Below are 20,737 nucleotides of genomic sequence, written 5' to 3'. Positions count from 1 at the left end.
ATCTCCACCTTGATTTCTATATCGTCAACCTTTTTTTGTACGCTCAAAACATCCATTCACAAACCTTCCATTGTTTTCTTCATAAACTCCAAGTCTTTACCCAATCTGAACAACTGAGCATAGATGACCACCATATTCTTGTTTCATTCTTTGGCGATTTCCTTTATCACATGTTCGCAGTAGCCCTCAATTAGGTTGTCCATACCACCATTCCCTGCGCCATTGCGTGACCCTGAGCTCCCAAAACCAGAACCACCCCCCCTCACATTCCTTGCTGATGACATTTTTGCAGCAATTCGCTTCTGCATGACGAAGAACTTGTGATTTACTGGTCGGAGCCAGCTGAGGTATATATCAACCCCAGCCACCTCGACATTCCTCTCTAGCCTGTCTTTCATAAATGTGGAACAGTGCAGGGTCTTATCAATTGCTATACCTTTCATGTTTCTCCCCATCCAAGACCAAAATATCGCATCAATGGTGCTATCTTCTCATGATGAATCAATTATATTATACAAACCGGCGAGAATTTGATGCGTCATCACACCCCTATCATCGCACATGACCTGCAATCTGACAACACCACAACTGTGAGTGAAAATACCACCTACCATCCCAATATCCAAGATGTGAAGGTACCTCGGGTAGTTGTCCAACATAACTACCACCACGCAGAGGCGCCTAGGGAAGCAGACCTCCTTAACTGCTTCCATAAAGTTCTGACGACCCGTACCCCCAACGTACAACGTCGACCTGAAGCCATCGGCTAAGGGATGGGACATAATGTTATGTGGTGATTTATGCATACTATACCAAGTCCTAATATAACCCCCACATTTGCCTAAAGGTCTGCCATATGGTTGTTGGCTTGCAGAATAGATTAACTTTATCAAATCTTTTTAACATATATATTATTCTTACCATGATTGAAGAAGTTTCATCTGCTAGATGGGAGTCATTCCCAAGAAGCCTAATGCATTTTTGGATAATTAGCTTGGAATCGCCCACTATGTTCAAGGAGTTGACACCATTGTCAAAACATATTTTTAATCCTTACCATAATGCTAATGCTTTTGCGTGATTGTTAGAAGTGACCCCAAGTCCCAAGCATAATTAACTTATGTTTTTTCTTCAAAATTGATTATTACCCTTCCGTCTCTAGTCTCCCTGTAATTATTTAAATTTGTTACAAAAAAATTAATAATTTATTTTTTTAATATATTTTAATACATATTAATTTCATCAAAATTAATTATTATAATCCATAGTTGTTTAATAATATTTAATATATATATATATATATATATATATATAAACAAATTATTTAAGGTGTAATATGAAGTTATAACATAAAATTATACGTTAAGAAATGTGATAAATAAAACGATTGATGAAGTTATGTTGTTTAATATCAAATCAAGTAAACAATATATTCCGTGATGATGATATTACTAATTTTTACATCTCAAAAGTAAATAGAAACAAAATGAAAATGAAAATGATGATAACAATTATAATATCACAATTATAAACATTGCGTCTTTTAAAAACCCTTTATTATATCTTTATCATTCCACCCTCCGGAGGACGGAACATATTTCAAAGCTATTACCAACGGAGACGTGAAAGCTGTGGAAGGCCAAGTAAAACAAGGAGCGACGAAGGTATCATGGGCCCAGCACCGCCATATACGTCGATTCTGCAATAATATTTGTTAAATGTGGATGTCGGCCAAAAGTGGGATCACTCCATTGGATTTAGGTGTGCAGAAGTCTAACTACGTTGACAAAAATGTCATAAACTGCCAAAAGTACGAAAGTGAAATGAATTTCATGGATGCCTTGGGTGCACAGAACTCTAACGGGGTATTTTCTTAAGAATATTCAAGAATCCAATGGATATGGGGGCTCTCATTTGACCGCATTTATGTCTGTTTTATTCTCAAATATTCTGGAATCAGCAATCAACATAAGTTTAGGGGAGTTAAATCTTAACCTTCATCTGTATATACTATTATGAATATTTAGGCATATTTCATTGACAAATTATAACAATGTATTTAATCATTCAAAAATGTAATTTAAATAATAACAAATCACAATCTTACTTAAACTTGTATAATTAAAAATGTATTTTAAATAACAACAACTCACAAATTTGCTTAAAATTATATAATTAAATTTCGGTAAAAAAAAACTTTTTATTTATAAATTAAACTATATTATATTAATTTTATCATTTTCATATTTAATTTAAATAATTTATTTTAATTATTTTATAAAATATGAAAATAAAATATAATTTATAATTTAATTATGATGAAAATCTAATCATTAATATATAATGTATATATAACTGAAACTTCAAAATTTCCATTTAATTAATGATCAACCCTCCAACTTCCCATAGATGCCCATAAGTGTTATGATAAGTAACTTCCCATAGATGCCCATTATGATAAGTAAAGTGAAGAGACTTCTTCCGATGAGCATGCGTTGAATCTTACTAATGATAACAAGCTCCAAGACCATAGCTACCAAGTTCGGCAGTACTGGCCAGAAAAATTCGAAAATTCGACAGTACGATTCAGTTCGGCTGCAAATTCGGATATTGGAATTCGATACTGTTATTTTGTTTTCAATAATTTTTTTATATTAAATTTTTTATATAATAGATCGTAAATGGTGAGTTAAAAATATGACAATTATGATGGAATTTGTTAAATAATTTTTAGTTTATATTAAAACATAAGTTATAATTTAAAAATATTATAATTATCATCGAATTTAAAAAAAATTATTAATATAAAATTTAATATTTAAAAATAGATATTTTTATATTATTTAAAACATTAAAAACAAAAATTTCTATATTAAAAAAACTAGAATTAAGATCTAATTTAGTAAGAATTTTTGTTAATAAAAAAATTAATATTTAAAAATAAAAATAGAAATTTCTATATTAAAAAAGTATATTAAATAATAAATTGCATATTAAAAAAATTATAATAGTAAAAAACAATAAATTTTGTATTAAAATATAATAAAAAATAGTAAGTTTATACTTGTTAAAAATAATAAATTCTTATCATAAAGAAAAATAAATTCTTATTTATAAAATATATAATTTCCATTTTTTTCTATTTGAATTTCATAATTTTCCTCTTTGCCACGAGTAACGAAATCTAAACAATGAATTAATGTTCGGGTGTGCTTCTCCCCTCCCATCTGTTTTGAATTCTGTAGAATGTTTGAAAGTGTGCTTTACTCAAAAGCTAATTCTAAAATGAGAGATTTAGGTTGTTTTAGTTACTAATAAATAATGTTGTTATTTTTTCATTTTTAAGGGTTATATTAAAATTTAGGATTTGAGGATGTGATTTTTTAAAAATATATTGTAAATATTGATTTTTACTTTTAATTTAAAAATAATTTTATTTTTGAAGATCTATATTTTTGAATTTTTTTTTGTAGATTTGGGTTGTTTTAGTTATTAATAAATAATGTTGTTATTTTTCATTTTTAAGGGTTATATTAAAATTTAGAATTTGAAGATGTGATTTCTTTTTAAATATATTGTAAATATAGATTTTTATTTTTAATTTAAAAATAATTTTATTTTTGAAGATCTATACTTTCGAATTTTTTCCGTATTGTATTTTAGGTAATCGAATTTTTTCCGTATCGAATCGAATTCGAATTCGTATTCGAATTCGAATTTGGTAAAACTAAGAAACATACAGTGCTTAATGATATACAGTCTTTTCAAATTTTCCATTAGTACAACGTTTTAAGGATTAATTAGCATGTTTACTAGCTGAAGAGTACGAAGTGCACGACATTGCAAAGGTATTGTCCGATATGCTAATGGAGGATAAGACTTGAGGGCTAGTTAACCAATATAAATATTGTTTTCAACATTATTCAATGACCTACTTTGCCCTTCTTTCTGGCATACGAGGCAAGGCCCACCTATAACCATAGGAGGACATCATTTTGAGCATAAACATAAGCTTCATATTTACTTTAAGCGGCAAACCATATTCCATTTCAAAAGAAGCCATTCCTTCTTCCTGTCGGGCAACCTTGTTCTGCATTACTTACCAGAAAGTGTCCAACAATTTATTAACTCCAATTTCATATCTTCATAGGAAATAAAATAAAGACTAGCCAGACAGGGTATTTCAATCACATTGACATTTGAAAAACTTGCATGTCCAATAGCATGTATTTTACAAATATTAATGATCGCCATGAAACCGACATAATATTATTGTTCTATATATATATATATCATAGATTCCTGCATCATCCAGCCAGTGGCTTTTATACTTCCCTCGATGGATCAACGTTGTTTATTACCTTCCTCATCTCCATTTCCTCTGCGCCACCTTTGATATCCACAGGCAGCTCATGACCTTCCGTTGTTACTGTACCTGGATATACAATATGGCTGTCGTTGCTAAATGCCTCGTTGGTTTCTCTCTTGTAAACGTACAGCCGAGAGACAACTAGGAAGAACATAAAATTTACAAAGCTAAGAATAGCCATGAATGCATAATAGTAATAAATACGAGATGCATTCAGATTGTTCAAGACCCAGCTGGTGTGGTCCTTTCTTCCACTGATCTTAGCTGTAGCTTTCAGAAAAAGAGTAGTTAAAAAACCCCCCATCCCTAATGTACTACAATATAATGCAGTTCCTATGCTCTGCATGCTCTCGGGCACCTGATCATAGAAGAATTCTAACTTTGCTGTCTCAAGAAAGGCTTCTGCTATGCCTCCCAACATAAACTGAGGAAGCAAAATGAAAACAGTGAGGGGGGATACTGCTTTGGCTTTGCCTTCAAAACCATGAGCTTTCACAACACTGATCCGTTTCACATCGGTTATGGAGGCCACTGCCATGCATACCATGTGGACGAAGATGCCAATACCCATCCTCTGTAAGATCGTGATGCCTCGGGGGTTTCCCGTGAATCTTCGGAAAATCCTGACTAACACTTTGTCGTAGACTATAATGGATACCACCATTGACAAAGCGAAAAATGATGTGAGCGAGCCTGCAGGGATTTGAAAGTGAGAACCCATATGTCTGTTTAGTGTCGTTCCCTGCTTTACGAATAGTGTGGTTACATGGGAAATCAAGGTGCTTGGTATGAACAAAAGGACCCAAATTGGAAGCATTTTGAGCATCAGCTTGGTTTCTTCTACTTGGGTTACAGGACACAGCTTCCATCGACTGGTTGAACCATCCTTGGTAGCTGCTTTGTCTAAGAATCTGTGAGGTAGAAAAAGGAAATTCAGAATCAATAATAGTGCAGTGAAGTTAGGGGAAAATTAATTTGTATAAACCTGGATAGAAAAATAAGTCATTTCTTTTGAGTGAATAGATAAACTTAGGAAGGAGACAAATTACGTTGAGTAGCACAATTATATACTTTTATATATATATATATATATATATTAATTACATAAGTAATTGATATATTTGTCTCCATTATATATATATATATATATATATATCAATTACATTCGTAAATTTAAAAAAAATAAAATAGATAGAGATTAATGATATAGATTTGATATTAATATTAATATTAATAAATATATATAGTAATAATAATAAAAATAATACATGAGCAGCGAATGGGAGCGATGCGAACGGAACAACGAGGGCAACCTTAGGGTTTTGACAGATCCCTGCAGGCGGCAGGCCTGTCGAGCCAGGCACCTGCGGTAGTTACAGGCGAGGCAGAACGCAGGTGGACGGAACCATACAGGACGGAACTATGTTTCCCCCCAGGGGGAGGGCCAAGTGCCTCCCCCTTCTCCGGACGCGAGAGCACGACAAGCTGCGGATTGGGACAATCCAAATGGAGTCAGCGGTGGTACCATGGACAACAACCAGCAGAAGGGTAAGGACTCTGAGACAGAGAACAGAAATAAAGCAAGCTCCTCAACTTGCAAACCTGTTGCTACTACTAGACCACGGGTGTTCTTCCCAAGCGAACGAATCAATGCCCGAATACAGTACATGCGAGATCATGCATTGATCGGCAAGTTTATAGGGATTTGGCCAACAGAACAAGCTCTGAGAGCTTGGATCAGCACCGTATGGCGTCCAAAAGGGGATATATCTCTGCATTTAGGAGCAAAGGGCTTCTTCACTGCTGTTTTCAACTGTCTAGAGGATCGAACCAGAATCCTGGAGGGAGGGCCATATTTTTTTAACTCGGCAGGCCTATTCCTCAAGGGCTGGGTGGAAAGATTCAACCCAGATAAGGAGGATCTGAGTTGTGCGCCAGTGTGGATAAGGCTTTACTCATTGCCTTGGGAATATTGGGAGGAAACTTCTGTGCAGGAGATCGGAAACGCTATTGGTGAATTTGTAAGGGTAGCAGAGGAAACAAAACTCTGCAAGCATACTTCATACGCCCGGATTTGTGTTTACATGGATCTCAAACAACCATTGCCAGACACGGTAAGCTTCTTTCACGAAGATACTGAATGGGTTCAAGTCATAGATTATGAACAGGTACCATTTAGATGTAGGAAATGCCATGATATAGGACATCTGTATAGAGACTGCCCTCTAAATAAGATACCCTCCTTTCCGGACAAATCCAATAATCACTCCCCTGATGGATTCACAAAGGTAGTCAATAGAAGGAGAGGAAACAAAAAAGCCACCAACAATCCCAAGGCAAATCCTAGCAATAAGGCAACATCAAGCAACAGATTCGAAGTTCTAAACAAAACCGATGAGAGGGGTTCGGACGAGGAACAGGAGAAAGACGAAGCAGTCCAGCAACAGCAACCGGGGGAAACATCAAGGCAAGGAGGACAAAAAATCACAAATCAAGAGCACCTGATAGCACCTAACAAAAATATGTCAAAGCAAACTGAAAAAATGGATATGGAGTACTCTCAGCCAAGCGGAAAAGCCTCGATCGAAACTGAGGATATTTTTCAATCGCCCCAAGTCATGGACGAGGACCAGGAGCCCCTGGATATAGGGGAGTTGGACATCTTAGGTCTGGAACAGGCATGTCGCACAAAGAACTTTGAAAAAATCCCGGAACAGCAAGTTGACAACCTAGTAGAAGTGTTAAGCAGAGCACAGAAAAAATACTCTCTAGGGGTCCAGATTGGCAGTCCATGGGATGGCAAGTTTATCACCAAGGACAACAAAAAGAGGGGAAGGAAAACCACCCTAGAAAGAACAATCAAGATAGGAGAAATACTGGTGGAGTCAGGGCGATATGCCAAACTGACTAAGTACTTCACTGCAAACCCCCACCCTTCTCAATGAAGTTAATATCTTGGAATATTAGAGGGCTTAATAGCCCCAGGAAAGGAAGAATCTTAAAAAACATGCTGAAGCAAGAAAAACCCAGTATTCTCTTTCTGCAGGAGACGAAGTGTAGCTCCACAGTTTTGGAAAGAATAGCTGCGAAGGTCGGGCCAGGAGGGCTAGTCACAGCAGTAGATGCACAAGGCGCCTCAGGAGGCTTAGCAATTCTCTGGGACGCCAGGATCATCCATCTCAGCAACATTCAAGCTAACAAAAACTTCATCCAAGCCACTTTCCACCTCTCAGGTACGAATGCTCATGGACTGCTAACTAATGTGTATTTCCCACAGGAAATAGCTCAAAAAAGCCAACTTCTGAATATATTGTCAGAACTCAATAGAGACAGACCTCTTCCTTTATGGATATCTGGCGGAGATTATAACATGATAGCCAGTATGGACGAAAAAAGAGGGGGCAGAAGCAACTCAAACAATGATGACGGCCTACTAAAGAACTTCATCAACAACAACTGGCTAATGGACGTCCCAACAAGCAACGGTATCTTCACCTGGACAAACAAGAGAGTAGGAGCGCAACAAATCGCATCGCGCCTTGATCGTTTCCTAATCTCAGACAACGCAACCCATGTCGGAGGAGAATTTACAGCTTCCATTATCCCTTGCTCCGGATCGGATCATTGGCCCATAGAGCTCCAATGGAACAGGCCAGGTCACAATCTCAGACGCCCTTTTCGTTTTGAAGAATTTTGGTTCTCTCATCCAGAATTTGAACAGCTGGTCAGATCAAGCTGGACAAATTTCAATGCGACCGAGGGGACAAGAATGGCCAGATTCCAACAAAAACTTAAAAATCTCAAAAAGGCCATCAAACAATGGAACCACAAGATATTTGGTAACATCTTTGCCGATCAAGCCCTACTCAATACTGAAATGAAGAAAATACAACAATCCATCATTAGTGATGGGCGAACAGAGGAACTCTCCAAACAGGAACAAGACATAGAATCAAAAATCCTGGAAAGAGCTAAGCAGGAGGAAATCCTATGGAGGCAGAAATCCCGAATAAGATGGCTCAAAGGCGGGGAAAAAAATACGAAATTCTTTCATAAAACTACTGTCCAAAGAAGAATGATAAACCAAATTACTCATGTTAACAATGAGCAGGGAGAGAAGATTGAAACGCATGAGGGCATAGAAAAGGAATTTATCAAATACTTCAAAAAAGCCTACCAAGAGCCCGATATCAATAGAATGCCAGCCATCAATCAACTCATTCAGAACATACCCAAGGTCATAACGGAGGAGCACAACAGTTTACTGATCCAACCTATCACTCTGCAGGAAGTTGAGGAGGCAGTGAAACAAATGAAAGAGGGAAAAGCGCCCGGACCAGACGGCTTCACAGCAAACTTCTTCCACAAATTCTGGGACCTGATAAAAAACGAAGTTTGGCAGGTTGTGGAGGAATCCAGAGAGCTCCGGTGGATGTACCCAGGACTAAATGCTACTTTCATTGCTCTAGTGCCTAAAGGAGAAGACTCCAATACCCCGGAAAAATACAGGCCCATAGCACTATGCAACATGATATACAAAATTATTTCAAAGGTCATTGCTAACAGGCTCAAACCGCTTCTTCCACTCATCATCTCGCCTGAGCAATCGGGCTATGTTGAAGGACGCCAAATAACGGATGGAATTATTCTCACTCACGAGCTAATTCATTCCCTAAAAGTGACCAAAAAACCAGGTATGTTGCTTAAACTAGATCTTTCTAAAGCTTTTGACAGCCTTAGTTGGGTCTACATTCATAAAATTCTAACTGCTTTCGGCTTTGCTCCCTCTTGGGTTAGATGGATCTACAGCTTAATATCCTCTGCTTTCTTCTCAGTATTAATCAATGGCATCCCTTCAGCCACTTTTCGACCCTCTAGAGGCATTAGGCAGGGGGATCCCTTATCCCCCTTTCTTTTCGTTATCATGGCTGAGGGTTTGGGTAGAAGCATCACAGTGGCTAAGCTCAATAGGAGGTTAAAAGGGCTCTCATTTCACAATTCCCCGATCCATACCCACCAGCAATTTGTAGATGACAATATGCTCTTCGCTCATCCTTCAGTCCAAGAAGCAGGTCTTATAAAAACACTTCTATCCACTTTCTCTGACGCTTCTGGTGCCCTCATAAATCGAGTCAAATCTCAAATTTATTTCTTCAATACCCCTGTCACTACTCAAAGAGCCATTGAGCGTATTCTGGGCTTTACTTCCGCCTCCTTGCCCTCCAAATATCTAGGTGCCCCGCTTATGAGCTCTGCTCTCAAACATTCCTCCTGGAAGCAACTTTTAGAAAAACTAGAAGCACGTCTGTTCCTATGGACCAATCGATCCCTGAATATGGCAGGCAGAATAATTCTTATAAAAGCTGTACTTCAATCTATGCCTTTGTACCTCTTTTCCATTCTAGCTGCCCCCAAATGGGTCCTTAAAGAAATCAAGAACCTACAGCGAAGATTTCTGTGGGGAGGCTCAGGACAGAATCGAAAATGGGCTCTACTTAAATGGGAGAAAGTGTGTCTTCCCAAATATGCAGGAGGCATAGGCCTTAGAGATCCTGAGCACAGTAACAAAGCGATGGGAGCAAAAATCTGGTGGCGATGGCTGGCTCATCCTAGCACTCCATGGGCTTCCCTTTGGACAGCCAAGTATGCAAGCAACTATCCAATGGAGGAAAGATTGCGCATGATTGAGACAAGCTCGGGATCTGCAATCTGGAACGCAACCATACAAAACAGATCTCTCATTCAAGAGCACTGCTTCTGGGAAATAAAAAATGGGAATATAGCACGATTCTGGGAAGATTCATGGCAGCAGATGCCAAAAATCAAAGACATTCTCCAGGATCTTCCAGCCAATGCGAGAGGAATACACCATCAGGCCAAAGTTAATCATTGCTGGACTTCTGATGTTCCTCAGGACTACCGGAAATGGAAAGACATACATCTGCTCCTCCCGAATAGCTCAGAACAGACACAACATCTCCTAGAAACAGAGCTACAAAAAAGGCAGATAAGAGTCTCGGTCGAACCGGACATCTTAAGATGGGGCCATGGAGAAAAAGGAATTTTCACAACCAAGGAGGCTTACAACATAATCATACAGGGGCAAATACACAAAGACAACTTATGGGAAAAAGTATGGCATAAATCTAACTGGCCGAAAGTCTCCACATTTCTATGGCTTCTCTGTCATAACAGAGTACTAACGTGGGACAATCTCAGAAAGAGGAGTTTCTCAGGCCCATCCATCTGTTACATGTGCCGAAAGGAGGAAGAAACAACACTTCATCTAATGCAGAATTGTGTAGTGGGAAAGAAATTATGGGAGAGGATCGCTTTCCGCTGTCAAAGAGAAAGAAGAGTGCAAGACGACCTCAAAGGAACCATCAACAAAGGAAGTCAAGCCCCATTTCAAAGTCCTATTCTCAACGCGTTGTGGATACTCCTTCCTGGTTTCCTGATGTGGAATCTATGGAAAGAGCGCAATCGAAGAATATTCAAAGATCAAACGCTGCCGCTGGAAAAACTGTGGAATATTTTCCATCAAAACATAATGGAAACTCTTTCACTCAAAGAATGGCACCCCGAAGACCTTCCGACTCTACCTCAAGAAAACGCTGTTTGGGATAACTGGCAAATGAGTATAAACCACATCTCAACTAACGGTAGAAATCCCAACAAGCATAGACAGGAAGCAAGTTCTTGGAATCCACCTCCGGCTGGCATGATACAACTCAACTTCGACGGGGCCTCTAAAGGAAACCCAGGACAAGCAGGTTATGGAGGCGTTTTCAGGGATCACAATGGCAATCCTTTAAGCATTTTCATGGGTTCGATAGGCTGGGACACTAACAACTCAGCGGAATTGGAAGGTCTATGGCGAGGACTCAAAATAGCACACAGGAAAAACTTCTTTCCCCTCATTATAGAAGGGGACTCGCAGATTATAATCAGAATGGCCACAAAGCTTCAGCATGGCTCTCCAGTTCACAAGATCAGCAACAGTTGGAGAATGTCCCAGAGGCTTGAGCTGATCAATCACTGGCTCTCTCTGCACCAAGCTATCACTTTCAAGCACATCAGACGAGAAGGAAACAAGTTGGCCGATCTTCTAGCCAACCTTGGAGTGGAGGCAAAAGAAAACCACTTCGAAGGCGCTATAGACAACCTTCCTTCCAGAGGCCAAATTGACACGCTGAAGGCAATGGTCTCTCAGGAAAATTCTCTGATTCAGAACTCGCACCCGGATGCGGGTGCTTCTACTAGGCATTAAATATGGCATACGCCACGCCACCTGGGAGCAGGACAGATCGCCGGCACCTGTACGCGGAGGCCTGCAAAAGGAATTACAAGTTAATGCACAAGGTAAGCGAATTTAGTGTGCAGCAGAGGAGACGGGACGCTGCATTCAAGCCGAGCATGGCTGCTCAGGACTCGATGCAGAACAGGAGTAGAGCCCAAGGCCTTTACCCCGTGGTGAGAATGGATGCTACGCCGTATATTGGGATTAACATGTCAATCATAGAACAGAACTGGCCCATTGCTGCTTCCCGTGTTCGGAGAGAGGTTATACCGGCTTCCAGTATTCGAGGGATTGTTGAGTGTTTGGGGTCTCTGATCTTAAGCACCATGCCGCGCAGCCGAGGAGTACCCAGGCGAGGAGGGAGGTCTGGTACCCGTGTTGGCCTGGACATGGAAGATTTACAACCAATTGCGCCCATTGCCTCAGCGCCACCCTCGTCTCCCAGCTCTGAGCAGGAATGCCTTCTTCCACAGGGCACCTACCAGACTTTTCGCTTCAGGTTTCCTAGCCGCCTAGTCAGACCAGAAGTGGTGGTCAATTTCACGATTTTCATCTCTGAGGAAGAGCCTGGAATGCCCAATTCTAACTCCCCTACCTCTGCTAGTGTTCAAGATAGTGATATCCTTCTGGGCGACATGAACGGTTTGGTTTATAGAGCCCACCGTTACGAGGAAGCTCCAGCTCAGAACACCCTGGTCCAGCAAGCTCCAACTCAGGAAATTTCAGGTCATGCTGCCTCTGTGCTAGAGGTTTTTCCGCCGCCAAATTCGAATATGGAAATGGAGGTCTTCAGCGCTCGTGCTCAGCCAGTTCCGGGAGAGCTGCCTCAGGACGTGGACGGGATGGTCATCTGGCTCGACTCGCCCAGCCCGGACAAAGGAATGCAGGCGGCCTCGCCCAACCAGACAGCCTAGTTCTCTTCGGGTGCACTGTTTTGTCTTTTTTGCAATCATGTCGATACAAATGGTGTTGTTTCCTTGTGTCCAATTCAGTCCTAGGTCTCAGTTTGGCTACTGCTGCAAGTCTCAGGCTTCAGCAGCATGCTCTTCTTGTCTTAGTGTCAATGATGTAAAATGGCTCTGTCCTGCCAGTAGCTATGGTGCTTTTGTCAGTTTGAGTCCAGGTTATTTGATGTCCAGGAAGCATTATTATGGACTGTGTTTTATGACTCGGTTAAAGCAGATAGACAGTATAGTCCAGCTTCTTCTGTTTGAGGACTGGCCTCGGCCTCCTCGCAAAATCTAATCTTTGTACATATTTTTCTTTTTTTTAATATAGCAGTAGCCTTTACTTAGAAAAAAAAAATAATAATAAAAATAATAATAATATCACAAAAATAGTTATTATAATAAAAATATTATTATTATTAATTATTGTAATTATTGTTAATCTATTGTTATAATTATTTTTTTAAAAATCAAATATTGTTTTTTTTTATATTTAGGTTAAATTTAAAGATTTATAATATAAAATGTGGTTTATCATGGTTGATTTTTATATGGTAATAATTTTTGTCACAATGTGATATTGGATCATGATTGACCACAATTGATAATGGTTGACCATAGTTAATTTTCATATTGAGATCGATAATGTTAGGTTGGACCATGGTCAACCATAATTATAAACCCAAAAAAATTATATTAAAACTAAAAATTAATATTATAAACCCTATAAATAATATTATACACCAAATATATAAATACTAAAACTAAATACATTTCATGAAAACAAAAATTAATTATATTATAATAATAATAACAACATACTAAACTAATTATGTTGTTATTATAATAATAATCCTATAGATAAAACAACATGAGAAATGATACTAACACTTCTAACATAAAAATGACTTTAAAACAATAAAGATGGTTGTGACTGTAATATTATCGAAGTTTCAAAAAACCAAAGGAGACCCAAAAAATAAATTAAAGATGATTGATTTCAATAATTTCAACCAGGGTTTGTCTACTAAAAAATAATCAAACTGAAAATTAAATTTAGTCCTTGTTGAACTCACCTCAAAACCGGAGTATGAGAAATGGGGAATCTGCCTTTAGCAACATACTCTTTGGGGTCAACCTCATAAAGTTTGGTGGGATCTGATGGCACATTAACTTTCCATTTACGAACTGCTGCAACAATTACCTGAGCCATCCGATTGAATGGATTTCCATTCTGTACTTTGTGTCTGTAAAATGGAGTACCAATTAAGAATAGTACGAGAGATATAATCAATCCCACCGTGGGAATCGCATAACCTACGGTGAATCCCACGCGATCCTGGATGTATATCAGAAAACTATCTGCAAACAGCATTCCCAAAAACACACTAAATATCCACCAATTGAAGAAGGAGGATTTCTGAAGCTTCTCTTTGGGATCAAATTCATCGAACTGATCTGCACCTATGGTGGAGATGTTGGGCTTTGTACCGCCAGTGCCCACAGCAAGAACGTACAAAGCAAAGTAGAAAATCCCAACCTGAAGGCTGGAAGCTTTCTTACATAAGTCGGAGCTCGGTTGGCATTCTTGTGGTTTCAGAGATGGCAACGCAACCGCCAATGTTAAAATCACCATCCCCTGTCAAATACAACAACAGGTAACTACGTAAATGAACTTAGACGCTACTTGTTTTGCTTGAATATTTTTGAATCCATCACACTGAAGAATTTACTTTTCGAGCCAGGCTCATCATCAAGATTAAAAGATGAGAAATTCCTCGCTATCTACTTATATGGTTATTTCTCGTCTTTCAAAAGTTGATTCTAAAATTTTAGTGTAATAGATTTATAAATATTTGATCAAAATAATTTACATTTACGTAAATTATTGTTATTGGAGTTGTTTTCAGTATAATTTCAGGGTAAAAAATTGACCTGAAATCTTAATTTGTGTTATTTAAACTGGTTTTTTGATTGTATATATGGATTTAGCACCCTGAAAAACTTTTAAAGTACTTCGATTATGCAGGAGCTACCCATCAAGCTTATGATTTCAATAAATTCTTGTCAAATTTTACAGAAATTAAACAGATAAAACCCACCTGAAAAAACTTCCAAAAAATCTCACTAAAAACAACTGACTTATTATTAACTCAATTAAATAACTGTTAAAATTACTGAATAAAAAAATTACAAATAAATAAAACTATCTTTTAAATAAATAATTTTTCCATAAAATTTAAGTAAAAATATAAAACTTATCTGCTTATGAATATTTTACCATATATTTCATAAAACAGTGTTTTCTATATATCATTAAACAGTAAAAAAAATATTAATTTTAATGTAAAAATAAAATCGCATTTTGTGGATTTCAAATTCTCTGTGTCCTCAATCTTTATGAAATATGTATATTCTCTTCTCACCTTCCACCCATTTTGACAATCCAATTTGACTTCGTTTGCACTCTACAGTTTCTGAGCCGCCTCCATCTATCTCTACCCCTATACTATTTGAAATATGCATGCTATCTTCCTCACCTTCACTCATCATCCCATTTTGACTCTCAAATGTACACCTTTTCTCCCCCACCCACTTGTTAGGTAAGCAACCAACGTCCATTACCATGGAATTTTGAAACAACAAAATGTTAGTCATTGAATGTTCAAGCATTAATGTTAAAATGGAAAATTTTTAGTAACTGGATTAATTTTCCATGTTTTTTAAAAAATCCTTAATTTCTATTTTTTCTAAAAATTATTGGTCCATAATTTATACTATAGAATTGTTTTACTATAAAAATGGCCTAAATTATATATAGAGATTACATAAAATTAAAATATTTTTTCATTCTTAAAATTTCTCCAACTAAAATACTGTTGTAAAAAAACTTATATATTTCAAATATCATGAAAAAAAAGGGGAATGTGTTTAGTTACTCAGAACTATGGATGGAAGAAGAAGGACAGGAGGCATACCAGTATATAAATAAATGAAAACACTGTGAATGTCCAATAGCGTCCCCAGTGAGTGTCTGCGATATATGCGCGGATTCCTGTCATCCAAATTGTACCCGACAGTAACTAGGCTAATTTTCCATGTTTTAAAAAAAAATCTTTAATATCTATTTTTTCTACTGTAAAAATGGCTTATATATAATTATTTTACTGTAAAAATGGCCTAAATTATATATAGAAATTGCATAAAATTATTAAAATTTTTAAACAGTAAAATAATTTTTCATCCTTAAAATTTATCTAACTAAAATAAAAAAAGGGAATGTGTTTAGTTAATCAGAACTACGGATGCAAGAAGAAAGACAAGATGCAGACCAGTATATAAATAAATGAAAACAATATGAATGTCCAATAGCGTCCCCAGTGACATTCGATGACGAGCTCACAGTTCCTTCATGCAGCTTAGTTGTTAGGTAAATCACCAAATTGGAGGCAATTCCATAGTAAGCCATCCTTTCAAAGACCTCATACGCTGTAAACAAGAAATCACAAATTGTGAACAAGAAATCAATCACAGAAGACTCATAGCATATTAAATTTGTATTCAATAAGAAGAAAAACATATTGGCAATTATTTATTGATGAGCAGAAAGCATGTAAGTGAAACAGACCACTGCATTGCATATAAATCTTACCAACTATGAAGGAACAAGCCTTCCATCTTCCAGTTTTGGACCTGAGAACGGGCCTGCCTTTGAGATCGACAGAGCCATCCATGGCAATTAATCCTTCAGACTCCATGATAGAGCTCTCTTGGAGTTCTTATCCAGCCACTGCTATATGCAGCTTGCACTAATCAGCCTACGAGCTTTGATGAGTGATGGTCACCACAAACTTCATAGTGTTGGCTCCTGCTTATAAAGTTTCTCTCTTTCAATCTAGTGCTTACAGACCTTCCGATATAGCTTGCAATAACATCAATAATTGTTGAAACTTCCTCCAATTATGCTTTCAAGTGATCGGATCAGATTCCTAGATTGCTTTGTTTTGACTCAAAAATTGTGGCCGAATTGTTGCCACGGTACGGATATCGTCTAGCCCGATTTGCTGAGAAGTCAGTATGATTTTAACTTTATTGTCATCACTTTCATTGTTATTAATTTTGATACTCAACCACGTATTTAAGTTTAGTTATTAAACATTTATTTTATTTGATAAAATAAAAGAGAGATAATCAAAACATTTTGGAAAACAATTTTATATAAATAATTTTAACAAATATAAATAAAATTGGTAAAAAAATGAGAAGTTTATTTGAAATTTATCATTTTATTATATAAAGTATTATTAATAACAAAATTAAGAATAAATTCATTTAAATGATTGAGAGCCTATGTTTCTTTTTAAGAGTTTACAAGTTAGGGGTAGGGTATGTATGTATTAGTAGATTTTAGCAGTCAAATTCTTGTGTATAGATAGGTCCATTGCCCCACATGATAAAATACCAGAATAGACACTATTTATCACACAAAAAAATGCCTAGAGCACTCTATTCTACAATGTAATTATACAAATACAAATATATGAAATGCTATCTCAAGGTAGGGAAACTATCTTGGAGACAATCACATATTTTAGACAATATCTCAACCATAGTCAATATAGGAAGCTAAATGGTTGGAGAGCATCTCTCATCCTACTAGGCTTCAACAACCTCCTAACTAATAGGAAGAGACTCCTAGTAGAGACTAGAACTTTACCAACAATCACCAATAGTTCAATAATTAAATATATGATCACACATTCATGACAAGTAATAGTTACATGTTCTAACACTCCCCCTTAACAACTACTTCCCATAACCTTCATCGGCTAAGGTCTTGAACATCTTCCTTCATGCAAAAAATGCATAACTACAAACTAAAATCCTTATAACCAACAAAGTCTACCTCTCATCCAACCTAGCATTTTCATCTTGTACCTCGATCATGCGAACATTGTAATATTCCCTTTTCTTAATATGGTCAATATGGACAAAATCTACCCATGATATTTACCATGGTATTTTCCCATGCTATTCATCTTTGTTTTTTGAGGGAAACAATAAAATAAGGTTTCTAGAAAGTCCATCAAGCCTATAAAAGGGGATAGGAGCTAGGAATTTGGGGCATCCTAAGTTTGTATATCTTATCGTGCTTTCTTGAGAAATTGGCTTGGTCGGTTCTAGTTTGATCACATGACAAAAACCCCGCAGTGATCTATGTTGGGTGGATCCATCTAGTGTTGGAAATAATACTGAGAGGGGGGTGAATCAGTATTATTAAGTCAAATATTTCCTTTTTCAATTCCAGATGATATACGCTACTTATGTTAATAAAAACTACGTAAATATGCAACTATACATGAAGAAACCCGCGTATACAAAGCAGAATTATAATTTGATTTATCTTTCAGATGTTAGTTATTAATCTGTGTATTAGAAGCAAATAAACAGTACCAGAAACAGAGCAGAAGACAGTCACACACAAGAACACAAGATATAAGGAGGAAACCCAATGTGGGTGAAAACCCCCTGTTGCAATTCGTCTCTATGTTCTTTTTAATTAGAAACTTCTCTTTACAATGTTTTGTACTGGTGCAATCTTTACCAGTATAAAGGCTGCAACCTGCAGAGAGCTACAACTCTCTCTCGTTCTCCAGCTTTCCTGGAAGGGAGCTCCAACCCCCTAAGTTCTTGTACTAGCTTGAGATACTAGTACGCAGGCTCCTACCTGCAGAAGGCTGCAACCTTCTCTTTGCTTTCAGGGACCTCGTTTCATTAATTTTTAGACTGGATCCACAATCATCAATCAAACATCAAGAATTTCTTCATAACCCAAACTCCTTTTCACCAATCAAAAGCTGAAACATATAAACACTTCTCTGATCGTTGTACCGAGAACACAGTAACTGTAATCAAACACCAATTCTGAACCCAGAACACTGCAGTAATAAAACAGAAGCAGCTAGAACATAAATCAAGATATATACGCTACTTCACTGTTCAGCAACCTGCGAGTATACGCTTCTGTACCACAACCAACCTGCGTATACGCTTCTTTCATTCACAGAAAAAGCGTGTATACGCACCTGCAATTCACTGAACCTGCGTACAGATCTATAAAGGATAATTTATTCTTTTAAGCTTTCAGACATTAGTTAACCCAGATTTATAGATCAAGAGTGTGCCATATATAACAGATCAAAATCATACAGAAATACCAATGTTCAAGCCTTGAGATTTTGATCCATCAATAGTCCTTATCCTTCTTGCGCTCAGGTTCCTCCTTCATTCAGATCTAGATCTGCACCATAACCCTATCACCAGTATTCCAGATCTATCACAATATCAGATATTCAATGATTCAGATGATACCTTGCCACATGATCTCCTTCCTCTTATATAGTTTTAGGCCTTCCACAATACCATGGTCCAAAACCATAATAAACAATACCAAGGGCCCAAAACCTGGGGTCAACTCTTCTGACGAGATACCATGGTCCACAACCATAGGTTCAAGTTCCAAGGACTAACAACCACGGACCAAAAATAAGTTTTCCACCATGTACGCGCTTTTATGTGCATAAAAGTGCGTGTATACGCATACGCGACTTCTGAACGTATAACCCGCGTGTATACGCGTCTTCGGCAAGGTGTACCTGCGTATACAAGATTTCCTTCATTCTGAGCACCTGAACTGAGATCTGTCACCAAAGTGAGTTGCCATCAAGGACAACACCTGTACCATAGCGCCACACCTGTGCCAAAATGCCAACAATCTCCCCCTTTGGACTTGATGGCAACCCCACGATCCTCAAAGTCATTCTCCCCCTTTGTCATCAAGGGCAAAGGGCTGTGCTCCCCCTGAGTACATGCTGATATCTCTGCTCTGTTGTGCTGAACATGCTCCCCTTGACTGTAGGCAAGATCTGCAAAAGGATGTTCTTCAAGAAGAACCATATACATCATAAAAGACCTTCCTATCACCAAAAGACTCAATACATACAACCATCACCCAACCAAGTGGGGATCATCCACCCAACCAAGTGGGGATACATCAGAAATTTACATATGACAACCAATCACATCAATCATCCTAGGCATAGTGGGGAAACCAAAATAGGCCGTTACATGACCTTGATAAAATAATATACATGACATAGAGACGAAATATCAAGACTTATGCAAATGACCAGTAACTACTATCAGTAGCATCTGAAAATCACTGTATATATCAGCAACCATGTTCTCCTTCTGTTTTCCTTTCTGCAGCTGATCCACATGAACCAAAAACAGCTTGAGTACTAGAACCAAGAGCTTCTAAGGTAATGCCAACAATGCATTATTAGAAGATTATCTGCTCCCCCTGAACTTGTGCCTGATGGTCTCTGACAAACCCATATCAGACTCTCTCCAACCAGAGTCTGTCCTTGCTGATTTTCTTTAGAACTCCATATACGCGACTCCACCTGCATAAATCGGCATATGTACGCGGATTCCCCTCATCCAACTCGCGTACACCAACTTTTGTTTTTGAAACAGACAAGCTTCAATAGCAGGATGAAGCATCAACTACTCCCAGCTTCTGTCTGAGATATTCAAAAGTTTCCCTGGGCAGTGGTTTGGTGAGGATATCAGCAATTTGTTCCTTAGAAGGAACATACTCCAACTTGACTTTTTGCTCAAGCACTTGTTCCCGAAGAAAGTGATATTTGATAGGTATGTGCTTGGTCTTTGAATGCATGACATGATTCTTTGAAATGCTTATTGCACTTGTATTATCACATAAGATAGAGACAGGTGGAGTACATGTGATTTGAAAATCCTGCAAGGTTTGCATCATCCAAAGAAGTTGAGTGCAACAAGATGCAACAACCACATATTCCGCTTCAGCTATAGATAAAGCAATCGAACTTTGTTTCTTGCTGAACCAAGATACTAATCTGGAACCCATAAAGAATGCACCACCACTTGTGCTCTTCCTATCATCCATGCTTCCGGCCCAATCTGCATCTGTGTAAGCATGAAGTGTGAGATCTGTATCTCTAGGGTACCATAAGCCATAGTTTTGAGTTCCTTGAAGGTACTTGAAGATTCTCTTGACTGCCTGAAGATGAGTTTCCT

At 37.7% G+C, this 20,737-nt stretch overlaps 1 protein-coding gene across 2 annotated transcripts; it reads right to left on the bottom strand.

Annotated features, from left to right (window-relative positions):
* Window positions 1-3,941: 3,941 nt before the first annotated feature.
* Window positions 3,942-16,639, bottom strand: LOC149162790 (protein NRT1/ PTR FAMILY 5.2-like). 2 transcript variants are annotated; one of them, XM_089435791.1, is made up of 5 exons: window positions 16,269-16,401; window positions 16,002-16,105; window positions 15,595-15,699; window positions 13,693-14,255; window positions 3,942-5,280 (listed from the first exon to the last, which is right to left on the bottom strand). In XM_089435791.1, the coding sequence occupies exons 1-5, from the start codon at window positions 16,372-16,374 to the stop codon at window positions 4,326-4,328; spliced, it is 1,833 nt and encodes a 610-aa protein (XP_089291917.1). In that variant the 5' UTR covers window positions 16,375-16,401; the 3' UTR covers window positions 3,942-4,325. The 2 variants fall into 2 exon arrangements, with proteins under 2 accessions (XP_089291917.1, XP_089291916.1); XM_089435790.1 differs by having other exon boundaries at window positions 3,944-5,280; window positions 15,595-15,671; window positions 15,949-16,105; window positions 16,269-16,639.
* Window positions 16,640-20,737: the final 4,098 nt, after the last annotated feature.

This window comes from Pinus tabuliformis, chromosome 5_2 (genome assembly GCF_031772625.1).
Source record: "Pinus tabuliformis cultivar Carrire ecotype Pingquan chromosome 5_2, CPIR1, whole genome shotgun sequence".
NCBI lineage: Eukaryota > Viridiplantae > Streptophyta > Pinopsida > Pinales > Pinaceae > Pinus > Pinus tabuliformis.
The sequence above is the reverse complement of the archived record's forward strand: the minus strand, read 5'-3'. Positions and strand labels throughout refer to the sequence as shown.